Source organism: Punctularia strigosozonata (genome assembly GCF_000264995.1).
Source record: "Punctularia strigosozonata HHB-11173 SS5 unplaced genomic scaffold PUNSTscaffold_4, whole genome shotgun sequence".
NCBI lineage: Eukaryota > Fungi > Basidiomycota > Agaricomycetes > Corticiales > Punctulariaceae > Punctularia > Punctularia strigosozonata.
Window position 1 is genome coordinate 2,164,851 of NW_006767436.1, and position 14,673 is coordinate 2,179,523.

Here is a 14,673-nt window from a genome sequence, read left to right on the forward strand (position 1 = left end):
CTCCGACGTCAAGTTCTTCTTCACCAATGCCGGCGTACCTCAACTCTGTCGTGGCGTCCTTGCCGGGGTTACCAGAGGGAGGCGTGTCCTTGCTTTGAACGTTACTCGCCCCCTTTCGCTCGGTAGTTTTACCCTTATCCACCGGGGTAGGCGTCTCTAGCAACGCATCGAACTCTGCGTCACTCATCGTTCTATTCTCAGAGGCCAGCTGCTTGCTGTTAGGCTTCTTCGGCGTACGAGGCTCTTCGAGCACGACCGGAGAGCTTACCATTTCGTCGCCATCCTCCTGGTCGACGAGAGACGTGTCATGTAAACTAGTCAGCGACGCGAAGCTATTATTATTGCTTATCACGCTACGCTTGGACAGTACGGGAGACGCACTCCGACGTCTACGAGGTACTCTAGACCACGACCCAGTGTCGTCGCTCGACGCCCCACCGAATCCACCAATGACAAACGGAGACGGGCTGCGTGGCTCGTCCTTGAGCACCAGCCCTGTCGTGCTCACCAACCGCGATCCTTCGCGATGCGCGGGAGCATCAAGGTAAGCGGGCAGCAAACCTTGAGTTATAACGGCCCCGAGGCTCGATCCTGTATGATCGCCGGCCATCGGGGCATCTCCGCGGTGCGTAGCTCCAGTCTCGCCCGCCAACGGAGATGAGTCAACGGGGTCAGAGGCAACCGCCTCGCCCGCGTTGATGTTGATATCCGACTCGGGTCGGGGGACTCTGTCTAGTCCGCCGACCCTACGGTCATTACGAGTCCAGCGACCCGTGAGCTCATCCCTAGACACAGGCATACTCAGCGTGTAGGGATAAAGAAATAGAACACGTAGCTAGGAGTGCTCGCAATCACTGTGTCCTCAGCAAAGGTGTACCCGGGTGATCAAGCCGGATAGTGTCCTATCGAAGAGGGGTTAGCGACGACGAGCGATAACGGATTACTCACGAAACACTCTCAAAAATATGTGACGCGGGCAAAGCCGAATAAGGCTAAGGTGCGTTCACACGGTAAGGTTCTCGAGCGGCACAACAAGAGAGAGTTCACGTCTCGATTGAGCAACTCGAGGTAAGATACGAAACCAAAAGGTAAAGGTCCTCGCGACGAAGCTGCTTGTCTTTTATACCTCGTCGCGAGCCCTTGAGCATATGGAAGTGGAGTAAAAGGATCAAACAGTCAAAAGGCGCATCAGCGCCGGATGCTAGAAAAGGAAAGAAGTTCTCGGTCTCAGCCTTCGGCAGAACCGGCACGTAACACTAGGTCCATCGCACTCCAGCTCGCGATCACGTGCAGCCGCTGTCACTCTGCCCCTTCCCTCCGACTCCGAGGAGTCCGAACTTGAAGCCCGTGTTCACCATGGCGGGCAAACGAGCTACGATGACGCTGGACAACGGCATAAGGGAATATAAGTATACGCAAGAGATATCACAAATGGTTATCTTGCAACATACTCAGAAAGCCTATCTTCGTGTACTCAAATACACCTCAGATGTTCGTGTTTGGGGAGGTACAAGACCCAAATATCGACACCGTCAATCTGGTGGAGGATATCGTCCGTGGTCAGATCATAGAACTTGTAAGCCCGAATCTTCGCGCTCAGAATTACCCGCTTGGCGCTCAATCCTCGTAGGTTGTGCAAGCTCGCGCTTTGGCTGTCCGTCGTGGTGCCCGTTACCTTACCGCAGAGGACCTTATCTTCCTTATAAGACACGACCGTGCAAAGGTCAATCGGCTTAGAACGTATCTATCATGGAAAGATGTTCGCAAACACGCGAAAGACTCTGGTGGTGACGCTGGTGGCGGGGTGGAAGTCGAAGTATTGGAGGATGGGGCAGACGGTAAACATGCACGTTTACTGTTCATTGTGTGCCCAGGCTCACATGAATGACCACAGACAAGCTCACCGCCAAAGCGCAAAAGATCACCATCAAGTTACCGTGGGAGCTTGCTACCATGTATTCGGAGGTACTACCGGAAGACGATGAAGAGGATGAGGACGACATCGAAGCACACGAAGCCTCCATTCAGCGTTTGAAGGTATGTTCCGTGCTGATTTGAGATGACGGACCTCAATTCGGTGATAGGAAGCGGATGATGCCACCAAGCAGATGACCAGAGAGGAATATCAACACTACTCGGACTGTCGACAAGCTTCTTTCACATATCGCAAAGGTCAGCCTTAGACCACATAACCTGTGCTGATTGTTGGCTAGTTCTCACTCGGTATACCAGCGAAACGATTTCGGGAGTTTCTCAATTTGCCGCCCCACCTTGATCTGAAAGCCGGTGATGATACAATCGATATCGTTGGCTTCCTCGCTTTCGAAATGGTCCGCTCTCTAACAATAGCTGGGCTAGAGGTCAAGAAGTCCCTCGAAGAGTCGTATCTGCGTGAAAATCACGCGCCGACACCAGTATTAGGGAAGCGAAAGCTTGCATCAGGCGCGATCGAGTCCGCCAGCAAGCGTCGGAGGGATGACGATGACGATGCTGAATACACACTTCCATCGTGCTCCTTATTCTTACCTCCTCCGGAAGCACGCACGCCTCTACAGCCAGAACATATTCAGGATGCATTCGCTCGTATGCAGAACGACTGGGCACATCATCGCTCTGCAGGTATGACGAACTGGCGAGGGGGTCTCATACGGACTAGAGTCAGTCTTATCTAAACGGACACCGGTTTTTGCATGGATCTATGCGTTGTTGCACTATAATCTGTACATTTAGTTACTTGTCCCATGTTGTATCGCTACATTGTAAACATCGTTTTTCCAAGAGAGAACGCACGATCCCGAGCCTGTCAAAACAGCAGGGAAGCTGCCACATCAAGATTTCCACCGGCCTACTCGCATGTCAGCAGACACAGTGCAACGATTCACGTGTGTACTTACAGCATCTAATGAACTGATAGCTTGTTCTCTCGTCGCGCCTAAACTCATGAGGGTGGAGATAGCGGACTCAGGATGGCGCGATCCAGCTTGGGGCGTCGACGCTATTCTTGATGGTCCAGCCGCAGGAACGCTACCGAGGGCGTTACCCGCGCCAGGGAAAGGCGGGGAAGTACCTGACGGACCACCACCTAGAGATGGGGCCGAGGTAGGCGGATCCTCTGTCACCTCTAGGCCCTTGGCCTTATCTGGTAGTTCGTGCTCTGCCAGAAACCGCACTTCGCGGCCGCGGATACGTAAGCAGTTCTTCTCGAGGTCGATACAAGCTTGATGTGCTTTCAGCATATCCAACCCAAAGAGAAGGTCGACCTCGCGGCCCTGAGGGAAAGTAAGGGTCCAATTCCGACGGACGAGAGCTGGAGGCAAATCACCTCCATAATAGTAAACGAACACGGAAGATTGAGATCAGCAACTTTCAGCGGCGCGCTGTGCACACGTCCCAATATCTTCGCGGTGCCGACACCTCTCGCCATACCAGCGAAACGACGGTCAAGGAGTCGCATAATTCTGCATGATAGCTGTTAAGTTCAGACGCACGACATTAACAAGTGCTCGTACCCGCAGGCTTCTGCGCATTCAGGGCTGACTGCGCACCGTCAGAAATAGCGAGACCTTGACTGATGAGATATCTCACTGATGGTCTGCTGAGCCCCGCTATCCACAAATGCTTTGACGGGATGCCCGTTTACTTCGACATCGATGCTGCGATGCGCACATTCAAAAGGTGCGCACACCATGAATGAATATGGGGCTTACTAAAGCATAGTTACCCGACCGAAGCTTTCGGGCGAGTACTCCAGAGCATGTTCCATGTTTTCAATGACGGCCTGTTGGCGTATATGCTCCTCGATCTTCCTCTGGGCCTCCACGTCAAAAGGATTAGCCTCTAAGGCCGCAATTTCCCGTTCTTGAGCCCTTGTTGCCTCGGCCTGCCTCGCGGCGGTCTGACGAAGGAGCTCGCCGAAGCGAGCTCCGTCACTGCGCGCAGCAGCTGCCAGCTCCGGTTGCACCTAGGTGTGCGTGCGCAAGTCAGTAAGAGGATGACAGCTGAGCGAGGGTGCACGCGCCTGCTCTAATTGACGCATCGCTTCAGGATTGCCTAGCAGCTGAAGCCGCATCATCTCGCTGTCGTGCTCCATCGCCCTTCAATCGAGACAATAACTCAGTATTGCTCTCCTGCTATGGAATATGAGACGCATACCTCCCCGCTACAGCCACCTTCCTTCGAAGTAACAGCACGGAATCGTTGCCTACGCCGAGCTGCCGCATCGTCGACTTGACCTCACGGAGATCGCGACCCTCGAAGTGAATGCTCTGTTCGGTCACCGGTATACCTGACTGGCCAAAAGCTATGTAAAGAGCGGTCGTAGCGAGGCTGGGGCTATATACCTCAGCTTCCAGGAGGGCCATCACATTCTCGAGTTCCATGTCTGGGTCAATCTCCACGACGAAAGATTGGCCAAGATCGTTCACAAAAGTAAGGAGCATGTTGTAGTCGAGGCCGATGCAGAGGGGTGTCGAGAAGGTGAGTGGCGTGAATGGTTTCGTTCTCACATGCACCTCTTCCAGCTTACAGCCCGGCACAGATGCGCAAACACAGAGTGGTCATCATAACAAACGCGACGCGTCACCACCACGATTGATTCGTTCCAGTAACGTACAGAATATGCGGGAACGTTGGAAGATCACGAAATCAGAACTACGCAGTCACCTGCTGCGTAAATCTGCACAAAACGCGAGTGTCGGTCGAAGGCTAGACACGGTCACTTGATTAGACACCGACTACTTTAGCTTCCGCCAGCTCGACTGGAGAAACGACTTCTGGGCAATGCAGACCTTGAAGGGCCTCAGTTAGCCTCCAACGGCGCGAGAGATGCGACGCGGACATACATTCGTGAGCCAGTGCGCATGTTGGACTGAATCTCGCTTCCTAGTGCACTGGATGATAAACTCATGTCTGAGGCACCATGAGCACAGAGAGCGGCTAGCCTAGTTCAGATGGACTAACCGCTGATGTCGCTAAAGCTGGATGCTGAAGAACCATGGGTGCTGCCCTGTTCGCTCGTACTCGCTCGTATGAGAGCGTGATGGCGGACGCTACGAGCGCTACGAGGGGAAACCGCGGGGGGACTGGACGGCTTCCCAGGGGATATACGAGGATGTATATTGACTGGCGAGGAACGCTGCGACTCCGAGGGAGGCGAAGGTATCATTGGGATCGAACCTCGAGGAGAGTCGGTGCTGGAGAGGCTTTCGCTCCGTGCTGGTTCATGTGGAATGTTAGGATTCGTACGAAACCCATCTGAATGAGGGAGCTTCGCAGAGCTTGATAGGCTAGTTCTGCCACGATCGACTGGGTTGTCCTTGGTCCTGAATTGCGAGGACTGCACGAGCCCCAGCGTTTCGTTCGTCATCATCCTTTCTAAATCCCTAAGTTTCCGCTCTAGCGTCGTATCATGCTCCGCCGCCCTTTCCGCTTCCTCCGCCTTCACGGCCTCCGACTCTGATTCGTCCGAGGAGCCCGAGCCAGAGGTAGAGGGAGACGTTGCGCGAAGCGTGGGATTAGCTCGCCGAGGGATCGTTCCCTTGACGGTGATTGCTGAGGACGAGGTCGCCTTCTTCGGTCGCGGCTGAGACTGAGCGTTAAGCGAGTTCAAGCGCGCCCGTACACTGAGAGGAGTATTGTTCCGTGTCGAACCGGTCAGTTTAACGGGGCTGCCCGCTTTGTACGAGTCCTTGCGGAGAAAGTTCGGTCGTTCAGTGATGGCAGGGAACTCCTCCACTTGCTTTGCGGCCTGAACACCGAGCGGTTGCAGAGCGCCGCGAATGCCTTGTAGTCCCCGTAAATCCTCTTCATATCGCGTCTGAGCTCTGAACAACAGATAAGGCAACGGTACTTGTAGATGAGCCGCCAGCCCCTTCCCTGGAGAGCAACCTTAGCCTACCAGCAACGCAGACGGGATGAGGTACTTGCAGTCAGTGACCCCGCTATCCGGGCCCCTCGAGCGCGCAATCACCTCCCAAAGTATATTCTCCTTCTCTGTGTTCCATTCAACCTGAGCTTGACGAGGGGATGAAACCCATGCACCGAGAGAGATCTGCCAAACTCACTGTGGGAGGGTCTTGAACCGCCTCTTCCGGTCGGTCGTACGGCAACCTCACCACGACCCTGACCGATTGTGATGGTTGAGGCATGAACGCTACTCGGGCCACCGTTTGCGCCGACAAATCAAAGCAATAGATGAGGCTGGCGGGCTTGGATGCCCATTGGAAGCTAAATACGCGAGTGAGGCCCAGGATGCGACGTTGTGTTTACGTACGCGTACGTTAGCGTGCTGCCTACCGTCTCTAACACGATACTCTCTACTTTACTGCCGCACGCCAGTCGTTCCGAGCTGGGATTCCTTACGTTGTTTGCCTCCTGCTGACCCCAGGGTCTTGCGCGCGTCACCACCGCTGCGCCTCGTGTTACAGCAATGATTCCAATGAAAGATGGCTATCCTCGCTAACGCTTTACCCGAACGAGCGTGATTTTGGCAATACATCTTAGACCAGTGGAGGCACGGCGACTCATCCACAGCGGCTCGGCACTCAGGTGACTCCGCATTGGCATATTCCTGTGGAAATTGTCGCCCGTGGCCGTGCGTTATGCGCAAGCGACTTTGTTCAGGGTCGAATTTAGACGTGAAACGAACGCTGAGCCGTTATTTGAGTCACCAGGAGCTCATATCACAGCACAATAACGAGGACATATGAGTGATCTGGATTCCAGACGTCTGAGATTCGAGACGAGCTCGCTCCTCGCGAACCCGAGTTTCCATCGACGTTGCGCACGTGGACGAAAGGCACCGACAATGATTTCAGATTTGCCGCGGGAAAGCAGTGCCTTTGATATCATTGATGTTTGCCTTCTGCTTCGTGGCGGCGAGCCTGGATATCCCAAGCTTCGACATTGTATCACACGTGGATACGCAGGACTCGGTGCAACAGACTCATACAGCGTCCACGCGGGATTCTTGGCAACCGATCTGCAAACCGAACGACCCTCGGGTAACGCCGCTGTAGATTTATGCGGACATGCCGTATCCTTCCCTTGGAACGTCGCCACTGCAACGTTGCGTCAGTTCTGTTGGGCCTTCGAAGCTCGCAAGCTCGCGGCGATTCGCTAAATATAATTGGCTCATCCCAATATTATATTATCAGACATGCCGAAATCTTCCCGGAAGGGGCCGGGGGCCACTGCGCACGATATCCCTCTGAAATGCTCACGTTGTTGAGACGAGCTGAATCAAAATGACCTGTCTCTGGATCAGCGGGAGGTATAAACGAGGGCCGGTCGGGTGGGTCTCCCCACTCTGCCTTTCCCTGCGAACTGCAGCCCTCAATCATGCAACCTCTCGTCAAGTCCTCGATACCCTCCCTCTCCCTGCGTGGACGCGGCACTGCCTTCGGTGCGTGGCAGCAATGCACACTCAACGTTGCCCCCTTCTGACCGATCCTTGGGTGTATAGCCCGCGAATACCTACTATCTGTGCTTGGCCAGGGAGTCGAGGTTGGCGCACTCGAGATCATCGAAGGCGACTCGGTGGTCGTCCTCGGCAAGATTCAGGAGACCAAGCGCCCTGCCCGGATAGTCGTGAAAAACGATACCGTCTGGTGGCGTATCTTCACGTACGTCTAGATCTCACTCGGTCCCTGCCGTTGATGCTTAGCTGTCATCTCTTAGTTCGAGCGACTTAGGCTGTCAGCACGTTTCCCTGGGTTGATCGAGAATGTGGGACTGACATGATCCCCGTAGTCGCAGAGTCTTACATGCTCGGTGAATTCGAAACAGATGATCTGCGCGCGATCTGTGATGTATGCCCTACTTCCTTGCCTTCATTTTATGTTCATCAACTCCGCACAGATCTGGATCAACAATGCGTCGAGACTCGAAGGGCTATCAACCGTCTTCTTCCAGGCTTTCGCCCTTGGTTACAAGTACACCAGCGCTCTCTTCGGACAGTCGGTATCTCGTGCCAAGCTGAACGCAGTGGCTGGTTATGATGGCTCGAACGCCATGTTCCAGGTAGCTTCAGATCCGGTCGCCATTGAGACAAATCTAATCATTGTTGTAGGCTTTCCTCAGCAAAGAAATGATGTAAGCTATTGAGTCTCGAGGCGTGTCTTGCTTGCGCTCATTCTCTTCAGGTACTCCTGCGCATTGTGGACCGATGCGGAAGGGGGATTGAATGGCGATCTGCAGAGCGAGCGTGATCTGTTAGAGCTTGAAGCCGCCCAGAAACGGAAGATACGGCATGTGCTGACCAAGGCACGAGTGAAGCGTGGCGACCGCGTACTCGAATTCGGATCTGGTTGGTGTGGATTAGCTATTGAGGTAAGCACCTTCATCAGCGTTACGCGAGCTGTGGCTGATTTGAACGCTGTGATAGGCCGTTCAGTGGCTTGGGTGCACCGTGGATACCCTCACACTCTCCGTCGAGCAGAAGAAACTGGGAGAAGAACGTATCCGCGCCGCTGGCTTGGAAGACTCCATACACGTTCACCTCCTTGACTATCGTCAACTTCCACCATCTTTCGAAAAAGCCTTCGATGCGTTCGTGAGCGTCGAGATGATTGAGGTATGCCTCGTTGCTATCATGGAAGGTGATGTGTGTTGACGTATTGACATTCGCAACAGCACGTGGGGCCGACCCACTATGAAAAATACTTCTCTCTGATAGACTGGGCTTTGAAGTCGAAGAACGCAGCAGCGGTCATCACCTCTTCCACGTGCTCAGAAGCAAAGTACACTACCTATCAGTACGAATGCTTCTCTGCAGAAGAGGAAGCATATTCTGATCGCGACGTTCGTAGGACCCCCGACTTCAGCCGTTACTACATGTGGCCGAATGGGACATTGCCCAGCGCCACCGCGCTCGTGCAGGCTGCGAACGCGGGATCGAAAGGTCGCTTGCAGCTGGACGAAATTGAGAATCATGGCCAACGTCGGTTCACTGAGCGCTCTCTGAGATGGTGCTGTGACTGACTTCTCCTAGACTACGCGCGCACGTTGAGGGAATGGAATCGCCGCTTCTTGCGTTTCGTTCCTGAGATCGAGGAAGAGATCATGGAGCAACATCCTGCGTTCAAGACGGATCGCAAGCTGTTCGAAGCCTTCAAGCGTAAATGGCTGTACCTCTTCCCTTCGGCGGAAGCTGGCTTCGCCAGCGGGTATCTCACATGCCATATGCTCACGTTCATCCGGGAGGTGGGCTGCATGCCTTTCGTGTGCGGTGCTGAGCTGAACAACGTCTTCGTCAGATGACTTTGTGATATTTGGGCATCAATCCCGGCAGTCTACATGCAATACGTGTATACGCCGCTTACTACTGCGTCGCGAAAGACTTAAAACTTTTTATTGGATCCTGGTTTTAACTTCGGTTTTCTCAAGGCATGATGCTGGACTTACATTATATATGGCACTAAGGGCTATCACAATCTCAGCATGTAACCACGCTCGGCGATTAGACGGGCGTGTTCTGTATGTTTATATTTCGTTCATTATCATCCGACGATTGGCAATTAGAGCCAGCGTATACACACATATATATAAATATATATCGCACGATATGTGCGCCTGTCTGCAGTTATTGGAAGAGCCACGAGGTTCCGCGCGGTGTATCGTCCTCCTCCTATTCCAGTGGCAGTGCGGACTCGGTTGAGCGCGCGGGTCTTTCGCCTGTTCAGCCGCTACCGCCATGGGAGGCTACATATCGCCACAGACCGTGAAGCGGTCATACAGACCCAAAAGCTATGTAAGAAGTCGTCCTCCGTAGCCAATGACCGGTCCACCAAACCCTGTCAGGTCATGTCCCCGGGGCTCCAGCGTGCCCGACGACCCTTTCTGTTCCGGAACGTGGTCACCGGTTTAGTGATCACCGCGTTCGTCGCAGGTGTCTACGCATACGCTATCAACGCCGTGAAGCAAGACGTCTTCGACGATATCGATGAAGAGGCCAAGGCGCTCGGTGCAATACCCGCAAACCCCGACGCGAGCAGCTCGTCTGGAACCTCCGGCACAGCAGCGGCGGACACCACCGCGCCGACACCTTCTGTCGGGCCTACGCCCCTTGCAACGCAAGAAGCTGCGTCACCCGCACCGAAAACTACGGCTGTGCCTAGAGGCGTGCTAGCAGCCCTCCTCCAACGGCATTATCCTGCCGCTCTCGACCCGGCGTCGAAGACCCTGGTCTGGGGGGCACCTCCTGTGGACAGCATTGGGCGAATAGGAGGGCGTTGATCCGTCACTTGTGAGTGGTCTAACTCTACGCTTGGGCGGGTGAATCGATCATTAAAGATTGCGTTAGCACAGTATAAATACACCTATCACCTATCACCATTACGATGTATCCATAGTAAGCCATACCATATCAACCAAGACCTTCACGTCCGAGCAGGAGCGAATGCTATGTCATCGACCAGTCATCATTCACGGGTGTCGGTTCGGACTGCACCCCATCGTCGGTCAAACACGGGCTCGAAGTGACGAAACAGATGTGGGAGGAATACGCACGAAATCGACGTTCATCTCGATCAGAGCCCGCTTCGCGGCGTCGTTTTTCGCCGCCTTCTTCGTCTGCCCCCTGCCGCGCCCGATGCACTTGCCGTCGAGCATCGCCTTGACGTGCCATACCGGCGTCGTCTTTGCGGTCCGCCGTACGGCCTTCACGTCGATCCGGATCGGGTTCCCGCGAGTCGCGCCCGGCTCCGCCGTCGTGCTGGCCGTCGTGAACACCCACTCGATGTTTTTATCCTGCTGTGCCATGTGCTGGTTGAAGAGCGGGAGGTAGCCGCCCTCCGCCTGTCGCGGCGAGGGCGGGGTGATATACCCGCTCGTGTGGGCGGGCTTTTGGGGCGTGGACGGCGGGGTGAGCGCCGGAGAGGTCATCGATGATGACGACGTCGAGGAGGCCGTCACGGTAGGCCTGATCGCGGGCTCGAGAGGCGGGAGGCCGTGCTGGGCGCGGACGATGCTGTAGCCTTCGATGGCGTACGGCTCGAGCAGCGGGTAAATCCAGGCTCTGACGACTTCCAGTCCCTGGTCGGTGTATAGTGCGCCAACGTAGCTCTGGGGAAAGATGTTAGGACATCGCACGGAAGCGCATCCAGGCTATGATATCGGCGTCCCCTATGAGATGGCGCAGAAGAATAGGCGTGCCGTATCACAGGAGGCGCCAACGCAGCCTGGGCTTTGCAAAGGGTCACTCGCCTCGAAGACGTCCGCTGAGTAGATTGACATGAGCAGACGTTTGGAACACGATGCGGATCTCACCTTGAATCTTGGGCGACGCTCGCAACGTAATAGCCTGAGCAGGATGCAGAATCAGTCTGTCCTGGATCCGGTATTGCATCGTTCTGCCGTAATAACCCCCGAGATTAGATCTCGGCCGCGAAATTCAGTGTTGTGAGCACCCACAGCGAGGCCAAGGTGGCGTTCCCGACAAGAAGTGCACGCAGTTTCTGGGAGCGGTTCGTCAACGGATCCCAATGGGGTGTCTCGTCCGTCGCACGCACCGTCGCGGGGCCAACCCGAAGGCAGGGGTACATTTCGCGGAGCATTTGGGTGACGACGAGATTGAGCACGGTGTCCCCGAGATGTTCGAGCATCTCATTGTCTGGACTCGGGTCGTCCAGGCGATCTTCGAAGACGTGGGCCGGCCGGGAGGCGTAGCTGCGGTGAGTGAGCGCCTGCTGGCGCAGCTCGGCGTTGTGTATGATCGGCAGAGGCGGGAGTCCCGCGGGACCAAAGTCTGGCCTGATGGAAAGTTCAAGTGGGCACCCGCGTTTGGCAGAGACGATTGACGGGGAGCGTGACGGACCTGAGAGCGACGAGCATGGCGAAATCGGCGGCGGTCGGTGCCCAGTTGGTGCTGGTACTGGTACTCGGGGGAGGTGAGGGATCGAGGGGGGCTGGGGCTGGGGCTGGGTCGTGCTCCAACGGGCGCGATGAAGGGCGCTGGGGATCAGCGTTGGGAGGATCCTCGGGCGACAGCGAAGGAGTGGTGTAGCGCATGCGATGTTGGCCGAGTCTATAAACGCTCGATGGGCCTCTCACAGATGTCAGGGTCCCCCGCACGGCCCGGGGAAGCACCCACGGTCCTAACATCGTCTGCGTCTGCGTCTGCGGTCGATGGTGGTGGCCGCGCGCAGAGACCGCCGATCACGCATTTGGTAATCTATTCCCCAAATCGAGCACAATACAAGCCGTGCCAGAACAACAACGTAAAACAACCCGCTACGCCGCTTCCCGTGCCTCGCCTCCAGTAATGTTCGCCTCCCTCTCCGCCTGCCCGTCGTCGTCAGCCCCGTCGCGCACCCCACACACGCCGTGCCACGCACCTTCCTCGCCGCTGCCTTCATCGCAAAGTAGTCCTTGTGCAGCCCGCACTCCGTCTTCTCCGCCTTGCCCGCCCACCGCCCCGCACGCTCCCCCGCGTCCCCAGCCCCCGACTTGGCCGTGCTGTGCCAGTCCCCGATGCTCTTGTAGCCCTGGGAGAGCAGCTTATTCCGCGGCACCTTGTTCTCGTTGATGTACCACTCGACCAGCTCAAAGTTCCACGCGAACAGCGGATTAAGCTTGACCAGACCGGTCTCGTCCACCTCCAGCGGTCTCAGCGAGGCCCGGCTTCCCCCCTGCGAGGCCCGCCGACCCGTGATAACGGATCGCACATTCAGTTCTTCGTACGCACGCCTCGCGGGCTCCACCTGCGCCAGCGTCTGAGCTACGATCTCGTCGGCCAAAAGAAGGGGGGGGGGGTCATGTGCGCACCTTCACGACGAAGTCGTAGGTATCTTCGTCCGTTTCCCATAACCGCTCGCTGTACTTGGCCTCGAAGTCCTTCACGGTCTCGCAGCCTTCCGGTTTGTAGATGTGTATCACGGACTTGTACCGTTCTCGCACCTCCTCCACGAGCTCGTACGTCTCCTGGAAGTGGTATAGGGTATCGATGAAGATCAGGGGCGGCGGATGGGGCGTCAGCTTCGCGAGCATGTCCGTAGCGGCCAGACCGGTCAATCCAAACGCGGTCGTTTGATAGAGGTTCGGGAGGTACTCGAGAGCCCATTGCAGGATCTCCTGTGGGGTGAGGGGGGTGAGGAAAGCATTGATCCTATCCAGTTGCTCTTGCGAGAGAGGTACAACCAAGGGCTTTGGCAGATCGTCGATAGTCGTCGAACTCATCGCGAATTCGAGGATTAGGGATGGAGAGGGGGTCAACTAGGGGTGCAAAGATCGTTGAGGCCGGCACGCTGCTTGGAATATTTGAGCGAGGGTCAGCATTGCGCCATCGCAGAATCGCACTGGCTTGGTGAGCATCGTCTATATCATCGACCTCTCAGCGGTCTCCAAAAGCGATGGCCGTCCGGCTCGAGGGGGCGTGAAATCCAGGATGCAAGATGAATTCAGGTCTGAAGTTAGAAGAGAAACGAGAAGCGCGGATACAGTGCACGTTCTCGCTGTGATCCCCATACTGCAATTCTGAGCTGATAGCCTTGCAGCATGATGGATTGATATGGCGTCACTGCGAATGACATGTTCTTCGGTCCTGAATATAAGCTATCTGCGGTAGACGCGTAGCTGCCCTCCCGCCCGAATTTGTTGCCTCCATACCCACTTGTTATCAGCGTAGAAGAATGGCCCTGCAACCCTCCCTTCGTCCCTTGATCATCATCGGCAAACAAGAGGCACCGCACACTCTCGAATTCTATCGTACGTCTCTGATTCGCCGTCAGAGTTCCGTTCCAGAACAGAAACTGAGCACCGTATCTTGCGGCCTCGCCCCTCAGTGGATTATGTCTGTCCCTTCAGGTGAGATCAGACGTCTTTAGAGAGATAAGGCCAGGATCCGCTCACGAGACTACCGCTATCTGGAACGGAAAACGACTATCTGCAGCGCCAAGATCTCCCGTGTTATCGACGGCGTGTTGAAGCCCCTCTTCGAGATAGGAGGCAAGTACGACGGCAAGGTCAAGGTCATCTTCCGGCCCCAGGTGCAGCCATGGCACGCCACCTCCACGTTTGTGCATGAAGCCGGTCTCGCGGTGAGTAGTGAAGTTGGCCTTGTCCACACTTCATAACGTTGTTGACGTTCTGTATGTATCGCAGGTCGCACGGGTTTCTCCCCATAACTTCTGGCCCTTCTCGCTCGCGGTACGAGTCTCCATGTTTGCCAGACCTCGTCCAACGGTACTGACCAGAAGCTACAGCTCTTCAAGCGCCAGGAGGAATACTTTGATATCCCCGCCTCCACTCTGACACCCCTTCAGATTCGCGAGAAGCTCGCCGCGCTCGCGAGTGAGGTGATCGGGTCCAGTGCAGCAGGCGATTTCGCCGGGCTGCTGAAGCTCAAGACGACGCCGAACGGAGGCACAGGCGTCACCGACGACCTCAAGTACACCGGTGAGTTGCGCCGCCGCCGTCGTCATTCATCCTACGCGTTTTCTGAGGATGCGTGCTACTCTTTATGCAGTCAAAGTGAGCCGTCAGAATGGCATTCATGTCTCTCCTTCCGCGGTCTGGGATGGCGTGCTGGCCAATGAGGTCTCGAGCTCATGGGGCGAGAAGGAGTGGAATGATTGGCTTGCAAACAAGGTGACTGCCTGAGGTGTCGGCGCTTGCCGTTGAGAGTTCTTGCTCGAGACGAGGTGTAGAATCTAGGCATAGACGTACGATATGAGCAAC

General features: G+C 55.7%; 6 protein-coding genes across 6 annotated transcripts; 3 read left to right on the forward strand and 3 right to left on the reverse strand.

The window, feature by feature from the left end:
• Window positions 1–1,377: 1,377 nt before the first annotated feature.
• Window positions 1,378–2,672, forward strand: PUNSTDRAFT_64829 (TFIID-domain-containing protein; the record flags this gene model as incomplete). Its single annotated transcript, XM_007382417.1, has 6 exons — window positions 1,378–1,434; window positions 1,490–1,576; window positions 1,631–1,838; window positions 1,895–2,037; window positions 2,085–2,172; window positions 2,233–2,672. 6 exons carry the CDS (start codon window positions 1,378–1,380, stop codon window positions 2,670–2,672), a joined length of 1,023 nt encoding a protein of 340 aa, XP_007382479.1.
• A 2,282-nt stretch (window positions 2,673–4,954) lies between these two features.
• Window positions 4,955–6,146, reverse strand: PUNSTDRAFT_112761 (uncharacterized protein; the record flags this gene model as incomplete). The annotated part of the gene is made up of 4 exons (XM_007382418.1): window positions 4,955–5,214; window positions 5,245–5,874; window positions 5,926–6,007; window positions 6,063–6,146. 4 exons carry the CDS (start codon window positions 6,144–6,146, stop codon window positions 4,955–4,957), a joined length of 1,056 nt encoding a protein of 351 aa, XP_007382480.1.
• A 1,054-nt stretch (window positions 6,147–7,200) lies between these two features.
• PUNSTDRAFT_119797 (cyclopropane-fatty-acyl-phospholipid synthase) lies at window positions 7,201–9,526 on the forward strand. Its single transcript, XM_007382419.1, has 12 exons — window positions 7,201–7,402; window positions 7,463–7,622; window positions 7,678–7,694; window positions 7,750–7,808; window positions 7,858–8,019; window positions 8,069–8,091; window positions 8,142–8,328; window positions 8,384–8,572; window positions 8,632–8,753; window positions 8,808–8,938; window positions 8,990–9,201; window positions 9,255–9,526. The coding sequence occupies exons 1-12, from the start codon at window positions 7,339–7,341 to the stop codon at window positions 9,264–9,266; spliced, it is 1,338 nt and encodes a 445-aa protein (XP_007382481.1). The 5' UTR covers window positions 7,201–7,338; the 3' UTR covers window positions 9,267–9,526.
• A 143-nt stretch (window positions 9,527–9,669) lies between these two features.
• PUNSTDRAFT_85436 (ribonuclease III) lies at window positions 9,670–11,954 on the reverse strand. The gene is made up of 9 exons (XM_007382420.1): window positions 11,813–11,954; window positions 11,508–11,748; window positions 11,410–11,453; window positions 11,266–11,348; window positions 11,203–11,216; window positions 10,507–11,061; window positions 10,301–10,441; window positions 9,799–10,243; window positions 9,670–9,748 (listed from the first exon to the last, which is right to left on the reverse strand). Exons 1-7 carry the CDS (start codon window positions 11,827–11,829, stop codon window positions 10,400–10,402), a joined length of 996 nt encoding a protein of 331 aa, XP_007382482.1. The 5' UTR covers window positions 11,830–11,954; the 3' UTR covers window positions 9,670–9,748; window positions 9,799–10,243; window positions 10,301–10,399.
• Window positions 11,955–12,155: 201 nt separating this feature from the next.
• PUNSTDRAFT_142852 (Phosphoadenosine phosphosulfate reductase thioredoxin) lies at window positions 12,156–13,228 on the reverse strand. The gene is made up of 3 exons (XM_007382421.1): window positions 12,763–13,228; window positions 12,333–12,698; window positions 12,156–12,279 (listed from the first exon to the last, which is right to left on the reverse strand). Exons 1-3 carry the CDS (start codon window positions 13,171–13,173, stop codon window positions 12,229–12,231), a joined length of 828 nt encoding a protein of 275 aa, XP_007382483.1. The 5' UTR covers window positions 13,174–13,228; the 3' UTR covers window positions 12,156–12,228.
• A 397-nt stretch (window positions 13,229–13,625) lies between these two features.
• Window positions 13,626–14,595, forward strand: PUNSTDRAFT_65327 (uncharacterized protein; the record flags this gene model as incomplete). Its single annotated transcript, XM_007382422.1, has 6 exons — window positions 13,626–13,701; window positions 13,779–13,800; window positions 13,886–14,033; window positions 14,098–14,142; window positions 14,199–14,391; window positions 14,462–14,595. The coding sequence occupies 6 exons, from the start codon at window positions 13,626–13,628 to the stop codon at window positions 14,593–14,595; spliced, it is 618 nt and encodes a 205-aa protein (XP_007382484.1).
• Window positions 14,596–14,673: the final 78 nt, after the last annotated feature.